The sequence below is a fragment of the Ostrea edulis genome, chromosome 7 (assembly GCF_947568905.1).
Source record: "Ostrea edulis chromosome 7, xbOstEdul1.1, whole genome shotgun sequence".
In the NCBI taxonomy this organism is placed as follows: domain Eukaryota; kingdom Metazoa; phylum Mollusca; class Bivalvia; order Ostreida; family Ostreidae; genus Ostrea; species Ostrea edulis.
This window is the reverse complement of record NC_079170.1, coordinates 80,241,234-80,262,486: the sequence shown is the minus strand read 5'-3', so window position 1 is coordinate 80,262,486 and position 21,253 is coordinate 80,241,234. Positions and strand designations below refer to the sequence as shown.

Here is a 21,253-nt window from a genome sequence, read left to right as displayed (position 1 = left end):
CATTTTAAGCCATTTATCCACAAATGTGATTCTGACCAACTATGAAAACAAGAATGTGGTTGTACCTGACATAATATACCCCTCCCCTCATGACAACAAGGACACAATAAACACTGACTCAGTGTGACAGAAAGATTTGTTTACAGGTCATTAATATCTTTGTATGGTAGATATTTGTAGAGAGTCTTGGAGATAAAATTCGGTTTGCTGTCATACACTTAAATTTGTATATAAATGTACTAGATAATTCAAATTCAGTTGAGGGAAGTTCTCTTTACACTTTCAGTGGAGTATTTACATTTTTTTTATTTTGGTGCATAGATACCAGGAAGAATTGGGTTAACATTTTCTGTTGCTGGTGCGTGAGAACTTGTAGTTGCAGTCGTTGAAACATGTTGATTTTCAGATGATGCCTTTAACACATCACTGCCAGCTTCATTGTGCTGATTCCTTTGATATGGATTATAAAGAAACATTTTTCTTGCAAATATTTTCTTAAAGATGACATTTTTGTCAGACTGGATAAAGGTTTTGCTTAAATATAGTACACTGTGCATGCATTGTTATTTTATTTTAATGTGTAGAGAATATTTACTTCAAAATGCTTTATCATGCAGAGATATCATGCAATACTATATATGTAGTTATAATTGAGGGTGTCAAGTCCCTATTTATTCCTATAGACTCGAATGTTCTTATATATACCCTACAAGTCATTATAAATATTCCTATTAAGCCCTATATATCCAAACAAAATGGCAGTCCTATTTTCAAATATGATAAAAAAAAGAAATGGAAAAAAAGAAAGCTGATGCTAAATTGATATTTGATTAGATTGTTATGAAGAGAATAAATTTGATCATTGTATCAGAACTGTCTGTTGGATGGAAAACTGTACACATCTGAAAGGATTTTGTCTTTGTTTATGTTTAATATTATTTCTTCTCCAGAACGATAATATGCAGAAACAATAAACTTTTATACAAATTCTTTAATAAAAACCCTATTTATTCCTATAAATCTGCTGTAAAATCCCTATATTTGCCATATAAACTGCAAATTCTTTTCCTTAATAATCCCATATTTTTTAGACCCAAAGTGGCTTAAATTGAAACCCTGTTGTATGTACATGCACTACAACTTACATATCAGTACTAGTGACCATCAAAATCTGTCGCTTAGATGTAGTTCTCGTTTCTGAAGAGGTTAGCCAAGTTATGGGATAGAGGAACACAAACCACATTTCCATCCATCCTCAGCCTTTTTGGAAAGCTAAAAAGCTACCCCCTTACTCACGCCACGCAGCCGTCTCTTGCTCAATTCAAATCGAATATGCTGTGTAGATGCTTAACGTGATAACGGGTTCAAAACCTACCTGCACACGGACGCTAAACAGAGAAAAACAAAGAAATAGCCTTCTTGAGACATTGATTCTATCTTTGATTACTGCTGCATTATTTGATATATTGTGTATTTTGTTTTCGATATTGATTCGCATCACAAAGCATTGATTCGGAGAAAACTATTCTTCATTACTTTATTTGTTTATTAATCATATATCCAGTTTTTGTAGAAAGCGAACATTCTCTTTGGTCTCATCACATCATATCACATGCTGTAGCTTTGGTAAGTAAGTCTAAATTATAATGCAAAACTTATACGGTACCAATTTTGATGCACCAGATGTGCATTTCGACAAATAATATCTCTTCAGTGATGCTCAACCGAAATGTTTGAAATCCGAAATAACTATGAAGTTTTGGAGCTAAATATAGCCAAAACTAGCGTGCCAAAAAGTGGAGCCAAATTCGTCAATAAATCTGTATTTCTATGCTGGTAGTTTTGTCCTTCAAAGGTTACTTCATATACGGTATTTGCAAATAAAATAGCATTCCAACGACCATACAAACTGCAAAACACGGAATTTTAATCGGGACTATTGAAAATCTGCGTACATTAATTTGTTGATCTTGTTTCAAAATTGTGCCAATGAGAAATCGAACAGGTTGTACGAAGACCTGATCTCAAACGACTGCACATGTGTTATCATTGATGAAATCAAGCATCGTTCTAGCACCAATTTGAAAGTACAATCAGGATATTGTTAAGTAAAATATGTTTGGATGATGATCATAAGATATGCATTTTTCCGAATTCCATAGTAATTTAGTGATGTTTTATCTAATTTCCCTATGCATCTGTAAAACAAAGCACCGGTTTTTTTTTTTCAAATCTGCTATCGCAAGTAACAATTCAAAATGAACCGTTGAAAATATCAACCCCTACATGCAACGCATACATGATAGTATACAAGAATATAAATTCACACTCTTGGATGTCACATGATACAAGACCATGTCATATATGACTGTGTGGTATCCCCATGACTATGACCTAAATGTAGATTACCCCCACCGACGGTCGCATATACTAGTATTATGATCTTCATAGATCACTTTACCTCGGAATAATCTATAACGTCACGGGGAGTATGAACAAAAGTGTCGACATTCCATTTCTGTACTATTTTCCATCGTAAGAAACAATGGAATTGAACTTGAATTAGATATGAGATAGACAAAGTTCAAGGGTTAAACATTGGCTATATTAACTATATTGAGTTTTAGAGGAAAAGAATCAACAACAAAAGGAATTCATTGCATACCTGGGTCCTGTCCCAATCTTCCTCTGTTAACGTTCTTCAAATTATGTAAAATTTATATATTCATTCCAGCTTCTATCCATCGCATCTTTGCCCTCTAATGCAAGGTGAAGATAACGAACAGTGATCAATCTCATAACACCTACAAGCAATACAAAATAGATAGTTGGGCAAACACGGACCCCTGGACACACCAGAGGTGGGATCAGGTGCCCAGGAGGAGTAGGTATCTCCTGTCGATCGGTCACACTCGCCGTGAGCCCTATATCCTGATCAGGTAAACGGAGTTATCCGCAGTCAAAATCAGTGTGCCAAGAACGACTTAACAATCGGTACGAAACACGTCAGACAGCATTTGACACAATGCAAGGTTGTACTGACGAACTAGATCGTTATAACGACCATAGAATTTGCGAAATGCTGACTTCAATCGATGCTGTTGAAATCTCTGTACCATCAACTTGTTTGTCAGTAGCTTACCTCGATTTAAAAACTTACTATACCCAGAACAAGCTCTTGTATATCGAATCAGTTGAGATATATAAACACCATGTGCAGGTGATGATGGAATATTGCTACATAAATGTGGGAAGTTGACAATGGAGAAGCTGAAATCATCCCGTTTGTCATACAGTTGAGTTGTCAGCTTGCCGTTAATGTCTACTTTCAATAAAATATCTAAGCATGAAGCAGAAGTGGACGACTCTGTGGTGTCCTTTATTTCGAGCTCACAGTTCTAATGTAAAACTTACCTGACCTAAACGCACAGTCAGTTTTGTTGTTGTTTTCATTGTTACGTGCATGCATTTTAACGCACCATTTGATAAACGATTTTTAATGAGGAAAACTATTTTAAAAACATAATTAAATGTTAAGAGATAAAAAGTTTCGCGCATTGATAAAGTTTTCCGTCTAATTTTTCGCCTGACACATGCAGCAAGACAAGAATTATACATTTCAATTCTTATATCATGTATCTTGTACTCATAGTTTCAAAACTTTAAGGACGTTTTCTTGAATAAGTCCTGTTTTACGCGCTACTGGTCAAATTGACCGGTAAGGCAATGACAAACGTAAAAAAGGTTTATATCTTGTCGGTATAAAAGTAGATGCTGCTAGAAAAGCAAGTATGAAAACGTTTATTTAACCATATGTAGTTATATGTAGTCCATACATAAATTATATAAGACAACCAGGACAATGTACCCTTTTTATAAAATCCCCGAAATCAAGACAATGAAAATACACTAACACTGATTAATCTGGAGTACATATGCACATCTGGGGTGTTATATACAACACAAGTGTTTAAAAGGAAGTTCGAAGATTTTCTATTCACATTTCTGTTGATTGCTAAAACCAGAAAATTCAGTTTTGGCATGTGATATCAAGAGTTAATCTTCCATCTGATCAAGCAATTCTAGCTGTTGAATGGCGTTAATTCTCATCTGGTTTTTGTTGATCTTTCCATTAACAAGCATCGGCAGACTATGGAAGCGGATAAAATACATTGGCATTTCTCCGAGACCATCAATAGCATCATGCCCAACAAAGTTTTCCAGGCAAAACTGTTTTACATCTGTTGGAGAAATTTCATGTCCTGGATCTGTGACATAGCAAACGCACACTTCTTCGTATAGACGCTTGTCAGGTACACCAACCACAATAGCATTTCTTATACCATTCATTGTTATAATAACTTCTTCGATACTGCTTGGCATAATTTTCCTTGTACCTCGGGATATATATTCCTTCATACGCCCTTTTAATATAATATGATTGTCTTCATTTATATGTGCGATGTCTCCAGAACGAAACCACTTCCCAGGCAAAAGGACCTCGTCAGTGTTGCCGGTGTTCCTGTAGAATTTCTCCAAACCACAAATACTCCGTATACAAAGCTCCCCATTCTCATGTTTTCTCAAAACATTTCCATCTCCATCAATGATCTTCACTTCTATACCAGGTATGGGTTTCCCTACGTCCCCAGTTTTCATTTCAGCAGCAGTGGATATAGGCGGAAGAACGGATGCGAAAAACGCCTCGGTTAATCCGTATAAGTTTGAAAGAGTCTTGGTATATACGCCAACGATCTTCGCGTGGAGGTTGTCAATCGGTTGTCCACCTGTGACAACCACATCAAGTTGGAACGAGTCTTTGTAATTTGCTTCCTTAGCCACCAGATCTAAAAGAAAGTAAGGTAATAATATTGCCGATGTACATTTTTCCTCTTTGATTACTTCCCATATCTTCATAGTGCTATGTCCTTCGATGGCAATTGAGGAATCACAAAATACTCTAGGTAACCCTTGAAACACTGTGAGAATGGGACATCCTCCAATCCAAGCAAATGGTCGATCATTGTAAGTTTTCCCAGAAGACATCATATGATTGTTAGTTGCGTGAAAGTGTGTTTTGGGGACCATTTTAGGCTTTCCCGTGCTTCCAGACGTCGTGAAAATCACAATTTCATCCTCGGGGTAGAGTGTAGGAAATTCAACTTCAATTTCTTCTTCCGACTGCAATACTCCCTGAAGGTCATCATAGGATGAGAAATACTTGCTCTTTCTGAGAAAAATCAAAGGTGAAACATTTGAGTGTTTCATTAGACAGGCATTAAGTTGTAAAATCATTTCTAAATATTCATTTCGCTTGCCAGGGTCAATCAAAAAACCCTTGCACTCAGCTTTTGAAACTATTTCGTAAACGTCGCTGGTATCGGTGATGCTGAAGGGCACATGAACAACAATGCCACCCGCCATGATTATGGCTAATTCTGCGATCGCATATTCTAGGGTGTTGGATCCAGAGATAGCAATTTTATCTCCCTTCTTGATTCCTTTTCTAATGAGAAAACCTGCTATTTTTGTTGCGTGTGTCTGAAGTTGACGACAAGTCAAGCTTTCCCGGGTTCCCTCAATACCTCGATAAATGAGAATTTCTTGATCAGGAAATGATGTTGTTATTTCGTTGAAGACTTGGGGAATTGTCTTGTACTTGTATGGAATGGTACGTGGAGTACAGATATAACTGAAGTCTGACATGACGCATATGATTCTGAAATTGAAAGTCAGTGAGTCACCACACTAACTTTAAAACAATTGTCTGTTCATTGGTAATATGTTCATTGGTGTTTAACATAAATTGTTTATGCTAATTCAAATACTTGGAACAAGGATGTTTATAGCAATGAATCTCTAACGAAATACCAAGACAAATGCAATAGAAAGGGAGAAGAAATGCCGTCAAATTTAGCTACATCCTCATGGCGTTATTATTTATTTTAGGAGTAACAACTACTGGACGGTGAATGTACTAAGAGTTTCAGTTTGTGCTGACAGATTATGTTAGCGCAAGCCTGATTGACATAAACGAGTTTTTGTTTGCGACCCAATATGATAATTCATTCTTACTAGCCTTTTATATTGAACATGTTTTGAAATCTCCCCTTGGAATCGAAGCAGGATTAAAATTATTTTGCTGTATTGTTACTACTATCATTCACCTACAATCAAATTAAATTGTTTCACTATGTATGCTAGCCTATATTTAATGACATGCAGAAAATGATTTAACATTTCCTTATCTTTCCTTATCAATAAGTAAGATCTGCAACGTATCAATGTTCTAATCGCATTGGGACATATCATATGGTGTGACAAATAGTGAATAAAAAACAATATTACTCTTTTCACTTAACTTTTTTTCAATACTTATGTACAGTCACTGAAACGTTCTACTTCATCATTTTTCTGTTCGCTCTCCGTGCGCTTACCGTGCGCTCACCGTTCCCTCACTGTGCGTTCAGATTTCGCTCTCCGTTCATTCACCGTGCGCTCTCCGTTTACAGTTTTGCGCTCACTGTGCATCCATCGTTTAGATAACGTTCACCGTGCATTCACCGTTCACTGTCATTCGGAACACCAAAGTCCAAGGATCGATTTCCATAGCAAGGCAGAAATGGAACGTGTGCATAAGTGCGAAAGCAAACTTTTTTCTAATATCAGAAATTTGATTTATAAAGTACAAATATCAGGATTATCAACTGCAAAAGTTCGTGGAAAACTGCAGATCACTCATAAATATCAAAGAATAGAATAAATCATTGTTGTTATCACTACAAAACACGAGTATTGTTTGGTTCAAATGTGGGAGAAGTTCTGAATGAGCGTAAAATGCAATAGCATTCCGTTATGAATTTAACCCTTCTGCATATACAGGTAACGAAGAACGAGCAACGAGTGCTAGTACATGTACGAAACTGGGGCAATTTAATTTAATAAATACTTCGCCCCCACCCGAATTATCATTTTAACATTTTCAAAATGGGACAAAAGCACAATTTCTTATATTTTATTTTGTCTCGTTTGATGATAATTCTATACAAGTGTATTGTTTTTCTTACCCCCCCCCCTCTCTTTCATAAAATAACAACAATGCTACACTGTATATTTCAATCCACATTCGTGCCCAAATATCAAATTAATTTGACAAGTATTTCTGATTATTTTACACCTATATTTATGAGAGACATTGTCAATAAATGCATTTACTCCTTTCCCCAAATTTGAAACTTTTGAATCGTTTGTCTCTAATATAAAGATGAACTATTTCTCGTACATTTCTGCCCCACATATGATATACGTATACTTCAGTAAATCAAACCGTTTTATCCGCAGCAAAAATATACATTGCACAATCTAAATGTAAATCCACAGTCACACTATTTATTTTGTACGTACGTACATTAATTCAGATCGATATACTATACATGCATTTGCAGTAAAGTTGATTACGCAAAATCTACTTGGGAATAAATCTTTTATACTATTTAGAAGCGTTCAGGTGTCAACACGAGGTACCTGTTCTACCCGTGTTGGTTGTTTAATGCATTTATCTTGATTCCTCTCGGGGATGTTTTTTTTAATTGCGTGTAATCCAAATGATCGCACCCGTTAATCTTGAAATCATACATGTACACCTGTAACTTCTTGGCGCTAATTACTAAACTATCTTCATTTCCCATGCATTGTTTATCATCTTCTATTTGAAAATTAGGTACTATCCATCTGAAGTCAAAAGATATAATTATAAGTTGTATACCGAGGTATAGCACCAATATTCGTGATTTATGAAAACATCAAGAATTCTAAATATTGTAAAATATATGTTTCTATTTTTTTTATGTATACATGTATCTGTATATGTAATACGGTACACAATGTGCATATGCAATTTTCTTTTGTTTGTGCGTGATTGCTACGTACGTGGAATTCACGATCATTTGCAGGAGAAATATACAATCAGTACTTGCACAAAAATTAACAAACAGATGTATTCATATATATATATATATATATATATATATATATATATATATATATATATATATATATATATTCTACCTGATCATAAAATAAGTATAATCCAAAGGAAATATCCGAAATATACCGGATGGATAGACCATTTTGCATTCACCGTTCGCTCTGCGTGCGTTCATCGTTCGCACACAATGCGTTCACCGTTCAAGTGGGAAATTAGAACGTCTCAGGGACTGTAGTAGATGTATGTATGCAGTATGAAAGAATAAGTGGAAAATATTGAAACAATGAGCTTGATCAGCATTTTAATGGGGAAGATAATGAGCAATGATCAATCTCATAACTCCTATCAGAAATACAAAATAGAGAGTTGGGCAAACACGGGCACCTGGACATGCCAGAGGTGGGATCAAGTGCCTTAGATGGGTAAGCATTCCCTCTCAATCGGTCACATCCAACATGATCAGTATGTCTTGATCAGGTAAATGCAGTAGTTCGTAGTCAAAATCAGCGTGCCAAGAACGGTTTTAGAAGCCGTATGAAAGACCGCAGCATAGTCAATGTGGCTAAAAGGAAATAATTCTCCGAAAATATACAATTAAAACATCATTCATTGGGACGGATGAAGCATTTTGGAATTTTACTTATATCAGATCAAACTATGGTAGACAAAATACATATTCAGAACGATCTATTTCATTTTAGACAGGTCACTTGCTTTAGTGTCGTGTGCTTCTGGTAACGATATATGTGGTCATCATTAACTTTTTGTATTGCATAGGCATAATGAGGTTTCAATTCAGACTTTAATTCATAAATGTTTTAAATGTATGTATTTTATAAAGAGGCTTTGAGGAGTTCTATGGATTTCAATTCATAATTATTTAAATGATGGTTCATTGCTTGTCGATTGTTTTTTGCTGATTAATTAACTGCATTTTAATCTGGGGAAAAAAGAGATATTCTTAACATTTAATCAGGACTGCCACACGTTTTAAGTAGCTCATTATTTCTTTGGGTCCCTTTAAGAAGACCGTCGTGGTACAATACTGGTGTGCTCTTGCAACAAAGTGATTTGTAAGACACAGCGATTTGCGGACTTATAAATAAAACAGCTGTAATGTTTTCCTACGGGATAAATAGAAAATATTCTAGCACATTTATAAGAAAACCATTCCTCTGAAATTGATAGTTATATATATGTCTGTAAACAGTGATCCATTTAAGTGTAAATAATTTTCACTGAGAAAAAAAAACCCAGTTCATCCGCCACTTACTGTAAATGAAATGCGTCAGGTTATCATGATGGTGTCACGATGACAATGTGAAAATTTACATTGAGGAAAAACGACTCGAATATCTGTATGTTTATATGGGATTACTTTACATATTAGGCCGCGCCTCTTACTGGAACTTTGACTGTGTTGTCAAGTCAGACAGCATTTGACACAATAATGGGAAGTATTGACGAACTAAATCACTATAACGTTGATAAAAAAAAATTAAAAATGCTGAATTTTAACGAAACTATTGAAACTCTAATAATATTAACTGACTCTACCTAAAAATGGATCATACGCAGAATACTATTTTGCCTATTGAATCAGTTGAGGGATATAAACACCATACGCAGGTGATAATTGAATATTGCTACATAAGTATGGGAAGTTGACGGTGGAGAAGCTGAAGCCATCCCATTTGTCATTTAGTTAAATTATCAGTATACAATTTATATTAGTATATAAGGACGATGGTGATATAGAGAACGTTGTGATGTCTTATTTCAAATTCACTGGGATATGTCGAATTGGCGTATGAATAAAAATGATTATTTCAATAGATGAAACGTCGCCAATACATCTAAATATTGAGTTGAAGGTTATAGCAATATGTGTTTCGTCTTCTGATTTAGAAGCTGTTGAATAAACTCTACTTCATAAGAATATAACATGGGCCAGCTGACACAGGTGAAAAATCACAGGCATGGGATTTGGAGATGAAATATGATGTCCAATACAGTTTTTCGAAGTCACTGGGAAACCCCATACCATGGTTTTTTAAAGCAGGGTTTACAAAATTATTTTGCAATTCGCTTGCTTGCTTGATATTTTCCACCACACCTTTTCAGTTATCTGGTGGCGCTCAGTGTTTATTTGTGGGCGAGAGAACCCAGATACAATGTACCTGGGAAGAGACCACCGACCTTCCGCAAGTAAACAGGGAATCTTTCTGAATTACCGATGATTCGAACCCGCGACGATCAGAGGTGAGAGGCTGTGTGATGTTGAGATCAATGCTCTAACCATTCGGCCACGGAGGCCCCTTTGTATGTCGCAATACTCTGTGCAACTTTATACGGGTTAATAACATATAGGAGAGGATAAACTGATTCAACAGTTTTACTGGATGATATTAAATTGTCAAAGGTATTACATTTCGGTGCAACATCGACGTCTCTCGGATCTCTCAGATCCAATTAAATAAAGGAACCAAATAAACAACAGTCGTGTGCCCATTTCAGCCTTAAATTACCTTCCACTGTATTTTGTCTCTCTGTCGATTGTGCAACCTGATATTTCATTAACGTCTTATCCAACACTATTATCGGACTTTTATATTCCGTGCTTAAACTGTCCTTCGAAGTTGCAAAATAGAGCCCTTCAATTATTTTAGAGAAAGTCTGGGTACGCCATCGTGAATGCACAGGGGGAAAACAGGTTAACCGAATTATGGGACAGAGAAACACACACCACATTTCCATCCATCCTCAACCCTTTTAGGAAGGTAAAAAGCTACCCCTTACTCACGCCATTGGACCGTCTATTGCAGAATTCAATTCGAATATATTGTGTAAATGCTTAACATTATAACGGGTTCAAAACCTACCTGCACACGGATGCTATTTAAACAGAGAAAAACAAAGAAATAGCCTTCTTGAGACATTGATTCTTCATTTGATTACTACTGCATTACTTGATATATTGTGTATTTTGTCTTCGATATCGATTCACATCACAAAGCATTGATTCGGAGAAAACTATTCTTCATTACTTTATTTCTTTATTAATCATATAGTCAGTTTCTGTACTAAGCGTACGTTCTCTTTGGTCACATGACATTACATGCTGTAACTTTGATAAGTTATAACCACTGACAATAAATCTGCATTTCTATGCTGGTAGTTTTGTCCTGCAAATGTTACTTCACATGCGGTATTTGCAAATAAAAAAGCATTCCAACAGCCATACAAATTGCGAATCACTGAAATTTAATCGGGACTATTGAAAATCTGCGTACATCAATTTGTTGATCTTGTTTCAAAATTGTGCCAATGAAAATTTGAACAGGTTGTACGAAGACCTGATCTCAAAAGACTGCACATGTGTTGTCATTGATGAAATCAAGCATCTCTCTAGCACCAATTTGAAAGTACAATCAGGATGATGTTTAGTAAAATATTTTGGATCACGATCATAAAATATGCATGTTTCCGAATTCCATAGTAATTTAGTTATGTTTTATCTAATTCCCTATGCATCTATAAAAAAAACGTTTTTTTTTCAAATATGCTATCGCAAGTAACAATTTAAAATGAACCGTTTAAAATATCAACCCCTACATGCAACGCATACATGATAATATACAAGAATATAAATTTACAACCTTGGATGTCAAATAATACAAGACCATGTCCTATATGACTGTGTGCTATCCCCATGACTATGACCTAAATGATCTCTATAATGTGTTAGGAAATTTAGATTACCCTCACCGACGGTTGCATATATCATAACTTACCTAGATCACTTTACCTCGGAATAATATATAACGTCACGGGGAGTGTGACCAAAAGTGACGGCATTCCATTTATGTACTATTTTCCATCGTAATAAACAATGAAATTCAACTTGAAGTAGATATGTGCTAGACAAAGTTTAAACGTTAAACATGGGCTATATTAAATATATTGAGTTTTGGAGGAAAAGAATCAACAAAAGAAGAAATTCATTGCATACCTGGGTCCTGTCCCAATCTTCCTCAGTTAACGTCCTCCATATTATGTAAATTTTTATATCGGAGATTGCATTTATCTTTGCATTGACAGGCCAAGATATGCACGTTTTCGTTTAGCAAGTATGATTTGGTGCAATACTTAAGATCGAATGAATACGTTAGAGATATCTTACTTTCTTCCCCTTCTCACACGCTCATATCAGGTAAGATATTTTATGCATTTCATTTACTGAAGAGTACTAAGGAGTCTTTATGTAGAGTTAAACATTGTTTAAATTAAGCCAGATACAGTCCTTACACACAGAATCTATCGTTTTCTACTGTTGAGAGGCCGACCGTGGTAGATCAGTGGTAAAACGTTCGCTTTCTAACCGAGAGGTTGTGAGTTCGAGCCCCCTCATGCCATGGCTCCTTTACGGGTCTTTCGGATATGACCTTAAAGACGAATGTTTTGTGCCACTACAGAGAGTGGAGGTAATATAACCCTTTCTGCTACAGCCTCCAGTGCTGATTATAGGTTAAAGTTTGAAGTAGGTCAACAGCAGCTGGTGACGTCTCAATGCGAGTGAAAAGTTCTCGAAGTACGTAAAACAAACAAATAAGATAAACCATCCATTTTAAAGAATTACACTAAGTATGCGTCACCAGGTGTGCTTTATTTCTACCTACGCGCTACGTGAGGAAGAATACTTACATAAAACAGGGAAAAAACTCCAATCTGTTTTATTTTGTGGCAACATTGAGTGTCTGAATGTACATAACAAGGCAGATAAACGACCATCTTTAGGCTTATGTCACAACATAGCAAAAGAAGATACAGCTTGAATCTCGAAAAATGATGCATATTTTATTTATACATCTATGAAATGGTGTAATTCATGGATTGAATGGTGTTTTTACCAGTATCTTCAAGGTGTCTGTTAGAGTGGCGTAGTACAAACAAGGTTTTGAAATAAGGGGACGGGGTAATGATAGGTTACATGAGGAATATGGTTTGGTTCCAGCTGAAAAAAGCTAATAACAACATTGACTTTGTGTGTAAGGCTCATTACTACAACTGTAGTTTAAACAAATCTGGAATTAATTCCACCTTTGGTGATTGTACTTATACTACAGCTGGCTTTTTAAAAGATGACATTCTTCAAAACCATGCTTCAGTTTTAGACACATTTGATATACCAGCCAATGGGTCGAATGAACATAAGTTACCACACCTATACAGGATTTCTAAACTACATAAAAACCCTTACAAACAAAGATGCATTGCTGGATCAAGTAAGTGCTCTATCAAGCCCCTATCGTTGCTCCTGTCGAAATTATCAACAGCTGTGAAGGAGAAACTCCAAACTTACTGTGCGACTACATATGCCAGAAGTGGTGTTAATCAAATGTGGATTCTACAAAATTCGGAAGAAGTTTTAGTAAACTTGAAATCGGAAAACTTCAAAATCAATAACATCAAAACATATTCAACATTACATTCGACCATTCCTCACGATAAATTAAAAACTAGACTTTTTGACATCATGGACAGTTGTTTCTTTAACAAAAATGGAAAAAAAGAAATATTCATATCTAGAGATCAGTCATCCCAAAACTTACTTTGTTAAACACCAATTTGATTCCACGCACAAGTACTCTGAAGTTGAAATAAAAAATATATATATATATCAGAGTTCCTCATTGACAATATCTCCTTGGTTTTTGGTGATCAGGTTTTCCAACAGTCAGTTGGAAATCCCATGGGCACTAATTGTGCTCCTTTGTTAGCTGACCTGTTTCTATATTCATATGAAACAGAATTTATTCAAAACATATCGTGTTGTGGCATTCAATTCAGCATTTAGATACATCGACATTTTGTCATTAACAATAATAACTTTCATTCATACATGTATGTCGATTCGATATACCCCTGTGAGCTCAAAATAAAAGACACCACAGAATCGTCCACTTCTGCTTCGTACTTAGATATTTTATTGAAAATAGACATTAAACTGACAACTCAACTGTTTGACAAACGGGAGGATTTCAGCTCGCCATCGTAAACTTCCCATATCTATGTAGGAATATTCCAGTATCACTTGCATATGGTGTTTATATATCTCAAATGATTCGGTATGCAATAAATTGTTCTGCGTATAGTCAGTTTTTAAATCGAGGTAAGCTACTGACAAACAAGTTGATGGTACAGGGGTTTCAACAGTCTCGATTGAAGTCAACATTACGCAAATTATCATTGGGTCAAATTCTGTCGGACGTGTTTCATACTAATTGTTAGACCGTTCTTGGTACACTGGTTTTGACTACGGATAACTCCGTTTACCTGATCAGAATATAGGTCTCACGGCGGGTGTGACCGGTCAACAGGGGATGCTTACTCCTCCTAGGCACCTGATCCCACCCCTGGTGTGTCGAAGGGTCCGCGTTTGCCCAACTCTCTATTTTGTATTGCTTATAGGAGTTATGCCATTGATCAATGTTTGTTATATTCGCCTTTCGTGCAGAAGAATGATATAATACTCACTGGTCCTCCACGGGTCATGAATGACATTCCTCCCAAATCATGCCGCCAGTTCCTTAAGGATGCATGGTACTGACATCAGAGTAATTAAAAAATCCTAAAAATGAGTGAAATAGATAGTATTGTACTCATTTTATCGAAAAAAGAATTTTTTTAGATAGGTTCGTGAGTTCGTTTCCATGGTAACGAACATCAAAGATACCCTTGCTGGAGACATTATAATTTACTTAAATTTACTATTTGTCTGAAAGGGGGTGTGGAACTGATATCAGAGCAGTGACGAAAATCCTAAAGTGATTAAAGTAATTAGCATCAGTTTTAATTTAACAGAAAACGTCATTTCTAAATAGGTATGTGAGTTCGTTTCCATGGCAACCATCATCAAACATATCGTTGCTGGAGACATCATATTTAAAACCTATAGAGAACCCAGAAGTGTATGGCTGACATCAGAATAATTAAAAAAAGAATTAAAATTAAGTGAAATCAGGATATGGGGCTCACCGCGGGTGTGACCGGTCAACAGGGGATGCTTACTCCTCCTAGGCACCTGATCCCACCTCTGGTGTGTCCAGGGGTCCGTGTTTGCCCAACTATCTATATTGTATTGCTTGTAGGAGTTATAAGATTGATCACTGTTTGTTATCTTCACCTTGCATTGATAGTATTATGTCTATTCTATCAGAAAAAGACATTTTTGACATAGGTATGTGCGTTCGTTCCCATGTTAACCATCATCAAACATATCCTTGCTGGAGACATCATGTTCAAAACTTGTAAAAAAAAAACAAAAAAACAAAACAAAAAAACGGAAGGGTATGACTGACATCAGACTAATTTACAAATTCTAAAATTGATTGAAATGGGTACCACTATATTTAATTTACCAAAAAAAAAAAAAACCCCACCTGTTTTGACATACACGTTGGTCTGTGAGTTCGTTTCCATGGTAACAATCGTCAAACATATCCATACTGGAGATATTATATTCAAAACCTGTGAAAATCAGAAGTGTAAGGTTGACATCAGAATAATTAAAAACTTCCAAAAATTAAGTGAAATGGATAGCATTATATATATTAACTATTAGATAAATATATATATTAAATATTTCCTTGCCCAGCAGTTCTTGAGAAGAGTTTTAATTGACCCCTCCCTATTTTTGTAATTATCTCTTTTATACCTTTAAAGGTAGCATGGCCCTTCATTTGAACAAACTTGAATTCCCATCATACAAGGATGATTTGTACCAAACTTGCATGAAATTGGCCTGCTTGTTCTGGAGATTGATTGATTGAATATTGTTTTACGTCCATCTCGAGAATATTTCACTCATATGGAAATGTCACCAATGCCGGTGAAGGGCTGCAAAATTTAGGCCTATGCTCGGCGCTTATGGCCATTGAGCAGGGAGGAATCTATATCGTGCCACATCTGCTGTGACACGGGACATCGGTTTTTACAGTATCATCCGAATGACCGCCCCATTTAGTCGCCTCTTGCGACAAGCAAGGGGGTACTGAGGATCTATTCTAACACAGATCCCCATAGGATTTTTGTGGAGATTTTTTTTTAAATTTGTCAATGTATATCTACTATTTCGTTATTATCTCCCCTTGGAGCAGGGTGTTTTCCTTCATTTCATCAAACTTATATTGCCTCGACCAAAGGATGCTTTTTGCCAAGTTTGTTCTGGTTCTGGAGAAAAAGTCGAAAATGAGAAAAGTTTACAGACAGACAGACGATAGACAATGGGTGATCAGAAATGCTCACTTGAGCTAAAAACTAGTTGCATTTTTCTTCATAAAATTATATCAAAGATAAAAATTCTACAATCTAAAGTAAAATCAAAATTCCATTTGTAACTAGTTCTAATTATAACGGGGACCATTACATATGTTCCTCAACCCCCCCCCCCCCCCCCCCCCCCCAGTTAAAAAGTAAAGTCATTGTAAACCTATAGCAAAAATCATTTTATTTTAGCCTTTAATTACATGTAGTACGTTTACTATGGTTTACTATGGTCATTTCAGTGCAAAGAAATGAAAGAAAGCAATGCACGTGCATACACGCACACACGAGTATCATTCCGTACTTTTGTTGATGTCTTTCTATCATATACCCACAGAAAGAATTCCTTAATGTTTGCATCAAATACAAGAAAGTTATAGTGATTTTAAAATCATCCAATCAGATTTCAGCACAGGTGCATGCAAGTGCTGACCAGTAATTTTAACCACAGCAATTTGTAAGGAGTACCAAGACACCTAAAACCTCAAAATAAAAAGAATTTGATGAAAAACAATAACACTATCGTCCTTCAAAAAATTAACTTTTGAAATATGATGCATGTGCATGCACGTTTGCGTTGGCATTTTTTGTTACACCAATATATAGATACACATATCATCCACCTATGAAGTGAATATCAACTCATTTGCTTCATTAATAAGAGAGCTGTTTTTGGCTATATTTAGCTCTAAAACTTCATAGTTATTTCGGATTTCAAACATTTCGGTTGAACATCACTGAAGAGACATTATTTGTCGAAATGCGCATCTGGTGCATCAAAATTGGTACCGTATAAGTTTTACATTACATATGTTTTTAGTACATGTATTCTTCAATCAAAAAGAAGTGCACGTGCATGCATGTGCAGATTGGTAATTTTGACAATGCAGATCAGTTAAGGATCTCAATACCTACCTATGATATTAATATCAAACCATTTGAATGAGCAACAAAAAAGTTACACTGATTGCAAAATTCGTGTACGAAAAATGTTATGCATGTGCATGTGCATGCACGCGCGTGCAGACAACACGACTATCATTTTGCGTATCTACAAATGATATACTATCATCCTAACAAGGTTTCATATTGATTCCTTGTGAATTCTGATTTTCATTTTTTTTGTACCAAAATTGCAATGCACGTACGTGCGCGTACATGCACATGCAGATAAATTATTGTTGTGTAGTTTTGTGTTTGCATCCCACACTCTTCCATGTTTCTTTCCTGTGGGTGCATTGTTCAAATATTGACAACATGTATTTGACCAATTTTAGGTATCTATTAAAAGAATCAATAAATTATATACATGTTGTTGTGTATGCAAAACTTATACGGTACCAATTTTGATGCACCAGATGAGCATTTCGACAAATAATGTCTCTTCAGTGATGCTCAACCGAAATGTTTGAAATCCGAAATAACTATGAAGTTTTAGATCTAAATATAGCCAAAAACAGCGTGCCAAACAAGTGGAGCCAAATTCGTCCAAGGATAAGAGCTATGCATGGGGGAGATAATCCTTAATTTTGAAATGAATTTCTAAATTTTATAACAGCAATTAAATATACATCCGTATTTTCAAGCTAGTAACGAAGTACTTAGCTACTGGGCTGTAGAGACCCTCGGGGACTAACAGTATGTATAACTTAAAATAAGACATAAAATTGTAATGAAGTATGTGCCCCTATGATAGATATTTATAGAATAAATAAAAAATATTAAATTTTACAATGAATATCATAAGTATTCAGGATTATTACTTTAGAGGTTATTTTGTATTCAGGGGCCTGTATAAAAACTGATTACCAATAAATAGCATTTACAAGTATAAATTTTGTAGTAAGTTTTCTGGTTATTGGGTCAATGGCATAGTCAACATGCAGAATTTGACCCATGGTTGTTGAGTGTCCATCATGTTTAGGGGCGAAATCAAAAGACCAATGTCAGGGGAAAAAAATAAATTCAAGTAGTTAAGGGGCCTCAGGGGGAGTAAAAACTCAAATAAGTTTTTGTCACCCAACATTGATTTCACTGTTAAAAATCACATAATAATGTATTACATTTTAATGAACATTAAATATTTTAAATGTACACTTTAATTTGTGAATAGACATATTTATGTAGCAACATTCCATTACCACCTGCATATGGTGTTTAAATCTCTCAACTGATTCGATACACAAGATTTTGTTCTGCTGATGGTCAGTTTTTTAAACGAATCAGGCTACTGAAAAACAAGTTGATGGTGCAGAGGTTCCAACAGTCACGTTTAAAGTCGGCATTTAGCAAATTCTACAGTGGTTATAACGATATAGTTGACCAAAAACAGGGTCAAATGCTATCTGACCTGTTGCATACCGATTGCTAATATGTTCTTGGCATACTGATATTAACTACAGGTAAGTTTGTTTACCTGATCAATGTATAGGGCTTGCTCCTCCCATGCATCTGATCCCACCTCTGCCGTATCCAGGGAACCGTGTTTGCTAAACTCTCTATTTCGTATTGCTTATAGGAGTTATGAGATCGATCATTGTTCCTTATCTTCACATTTATTGCAGTATACAACACGAGTTTTATGTGTGTTCCATTCCAGGCGAGGGGAAAAGTTTGTAGAAACACAGTGGACCTTCAAAACTGTCTGCACTTTCGAAGTCCTATTTTTCTAAGCAAGCAAAACTTTGAAGTCCACGGAGAATCACGTGGATACCACTGTGTACCTCAATGTGATAAAACAAAGATATAAAAGAAATAATGATATCAAGAAAACATTTTCCGAAATGATCCTCCCCCCAATAAAAAAAAAAACGTTTTGTTTGGCCAACATTTCCCTCATTCGTTATTTAGAAATTAGCTATAAATCATTCAGTTCTTGTAAATGTTGGTTAATGATACATTGGTGTTTTCGCTACATATCCTTGCAGATATTCATATCTTTGTTATGAAAAGCCCAAATTGTTTACTCCTCTTAGGCACCTCAGCCCATCTCTGGTATATCCAGGGGTCCGTGTTTGCCCAACTATATTTTGTATTGCTTATAGGAGCTATGAGATTGATCACTGTTCGTTATCTTCACCATTCATGATTGATCAGAAATAAATTGTACGTTTTTCAGTTTTATAAATCATGATACAAGTAGTGGAGACTTGGAACTAGTTCAAATTTTGCGATTTATTAATTTGGTTGATATATTTTCCAAAGAGAACACCGACTCTTAAGGAAGTTTAAGTTCATTTACTCGAAATGTTGTATAAAAAAATTTATATTTTCGCAAATGATTAAAAAATTTGGTCTCCAACTTTCACATTATTAAGTTCCATTTTAGATTTCAAAATTATACGAAATTAACATTACTCATAATACGTCCTTTCACCTCTGAAATTTGATATCATGATTTTTGTCGCTATCAAGTACAAAAATTCATTATTTATTTTTATTACTAGTATTGTTTTTCATCTGTAGTGTCAGAAGACATGATTATGTATCTATTTGATGTAATGATTGATTTGTGTTGCTCATGTTGTGTTGACACAGACAAATCAAGTTTAATTGAATACATTTAAGTGAAAAGGGCCATGTTTAGAACAACGTAACTTTATAACAAGCGTTGCGACACCAGTGTTTCTTTTTTACTTTTTAAATTTTCTGTCAAGGTAGAAATCGAAATTTCACTTTCCCCAAAATGACATTAATCGAAATTTCAGGTGTGAATCTCTAAAACAGAAGTGTTTGACTTCTTGCGAAAACTGTGAAATATATTGGGTTGGCGCAAGATATCTCCCATATGCATAGCTCTTGTCCTTGGACCAATTTAACTCCAGTTTTGGCCTTTTAGTTTTCCTTTTAGCTCTTACAGGTTTATTGTTATTTTGCATTTCCAATATTTCAGTTTGAGCATCACTGAAGAGACATTATTTGTCGAAATACGTATCTGGAGCATCAAAATTGGTACCGTATAAGTTTTACATACACATGATCTTAGACTACGTGTAAATCTCATATTGCACTGACCCAATATATTTCACACCTTTCGTAAAATTCAAAAAGCTTCTATTAATTTCAACTACCCCAACTAGGTAACCGTAATTTAATCATATTGTGCAAAGACCTTAGGTATTTGCATTGAATATACTTTTTATACATACATTGTAGATCATTTTATTATCCAGACTCTCCCAATGAAAATCTTATTATGAAAATCTCTACTAAAACACATTGAACATAAGTCTTGGTCAAATGCAATTAACCTGTGATTTACTCAAAAGTTTAATTCACATTCAAAAGTGGAATTGCCTGCAGACCATGTTTTGGTAAACAGTGAATTCAAGAATATCTTAATGAAGAAATGATGATTATAAGATTAAAAAGAAAATTTTCAAAAGCGGATATTCTCAAAAACATAATATATAGTGTTTGGTATCGTTGGAATGCTGAAAAACAATATACATATTTGTTGGGGGTATTAATGTTTATTTCTTTTTTTTAAATTTCACCTTTATCATGGTTATTTTAGCCTGCAGCATAATTTCCGACCTCCTGCAAGGCGCCCACGGCCACAGAAAAGTTTCCAGAGGCTGTGTGTATTGGCCGTGGAAGATGGAGGAAACGGCTGATTTTCGTGGATTTTCAACCGTGATCTTTCCATGGCGAAGAAGAAAGATGAAGGATGACATATTATTCATTTTTGGATTATAAAAACATTATGATACATGTTAACTTCATCGTTGATAACTAAGCCTACTGAATTTCAAGAGAAAAAAGGCAACAAATATTAAATCTAAAGTAGAGACCATTGAAAATCTTTTATATTAACGCATACATTTTCATTTTCTTTTAATTGTAATCTACTTGTTATTAACAATTGATAGCATGACGTTGCACTGAACGATATTTTAAAACATTATAGTTCAATTTAGATTAAAAGATTCCAATACAGTG

General features: G+C 35.2%; 1 protein-coding gene and 1 long non-coding RNA gene across 2 annotated transcripts; one reads left to right on the top strand and one right to left on the bottom strand.

The window, feature by feature from the left end:
- Positions 1–3,784: 3,784 nt before the first annotated feature.
- Positions 3,785–12,046, bottom strand: LOC125655351 (medium-chain acyl-CoA ligase ACSF2, mitochondrial-like). Its single transcript, XM_048885617.2, has 2 exons — positions 12,000–12,046; positions 3,785–5,719 (listed from the first exon to the last, which is right to left on the bottom strand). Exon 2 carries the CDS (start codon positions 5,704–5,706, stop codon positions 4,057–4,059), a length of 1,650 nt encoding a protein of 549 aa, XP_048741574.2. The 5' UTR covers positions 5,707–5,719; positions 12,000–12,046; the 3' UTR covers positions 3,785–4,056.
- A 26-nt stretch (positions 12,047–12,072) lies between these two features.
- LOC125655614 (uncharacterized) lies at positions 12,073–21,253 on the top strand. Its single transcript, XR_007362811.2, has 3 exons — positions 12,073–12,200; positions 20,205–20,263; positions 20,829–21,253. It is a non-coding gene; the product is annotated as an uncharacterized LOC125655614 (long non-coding RNA).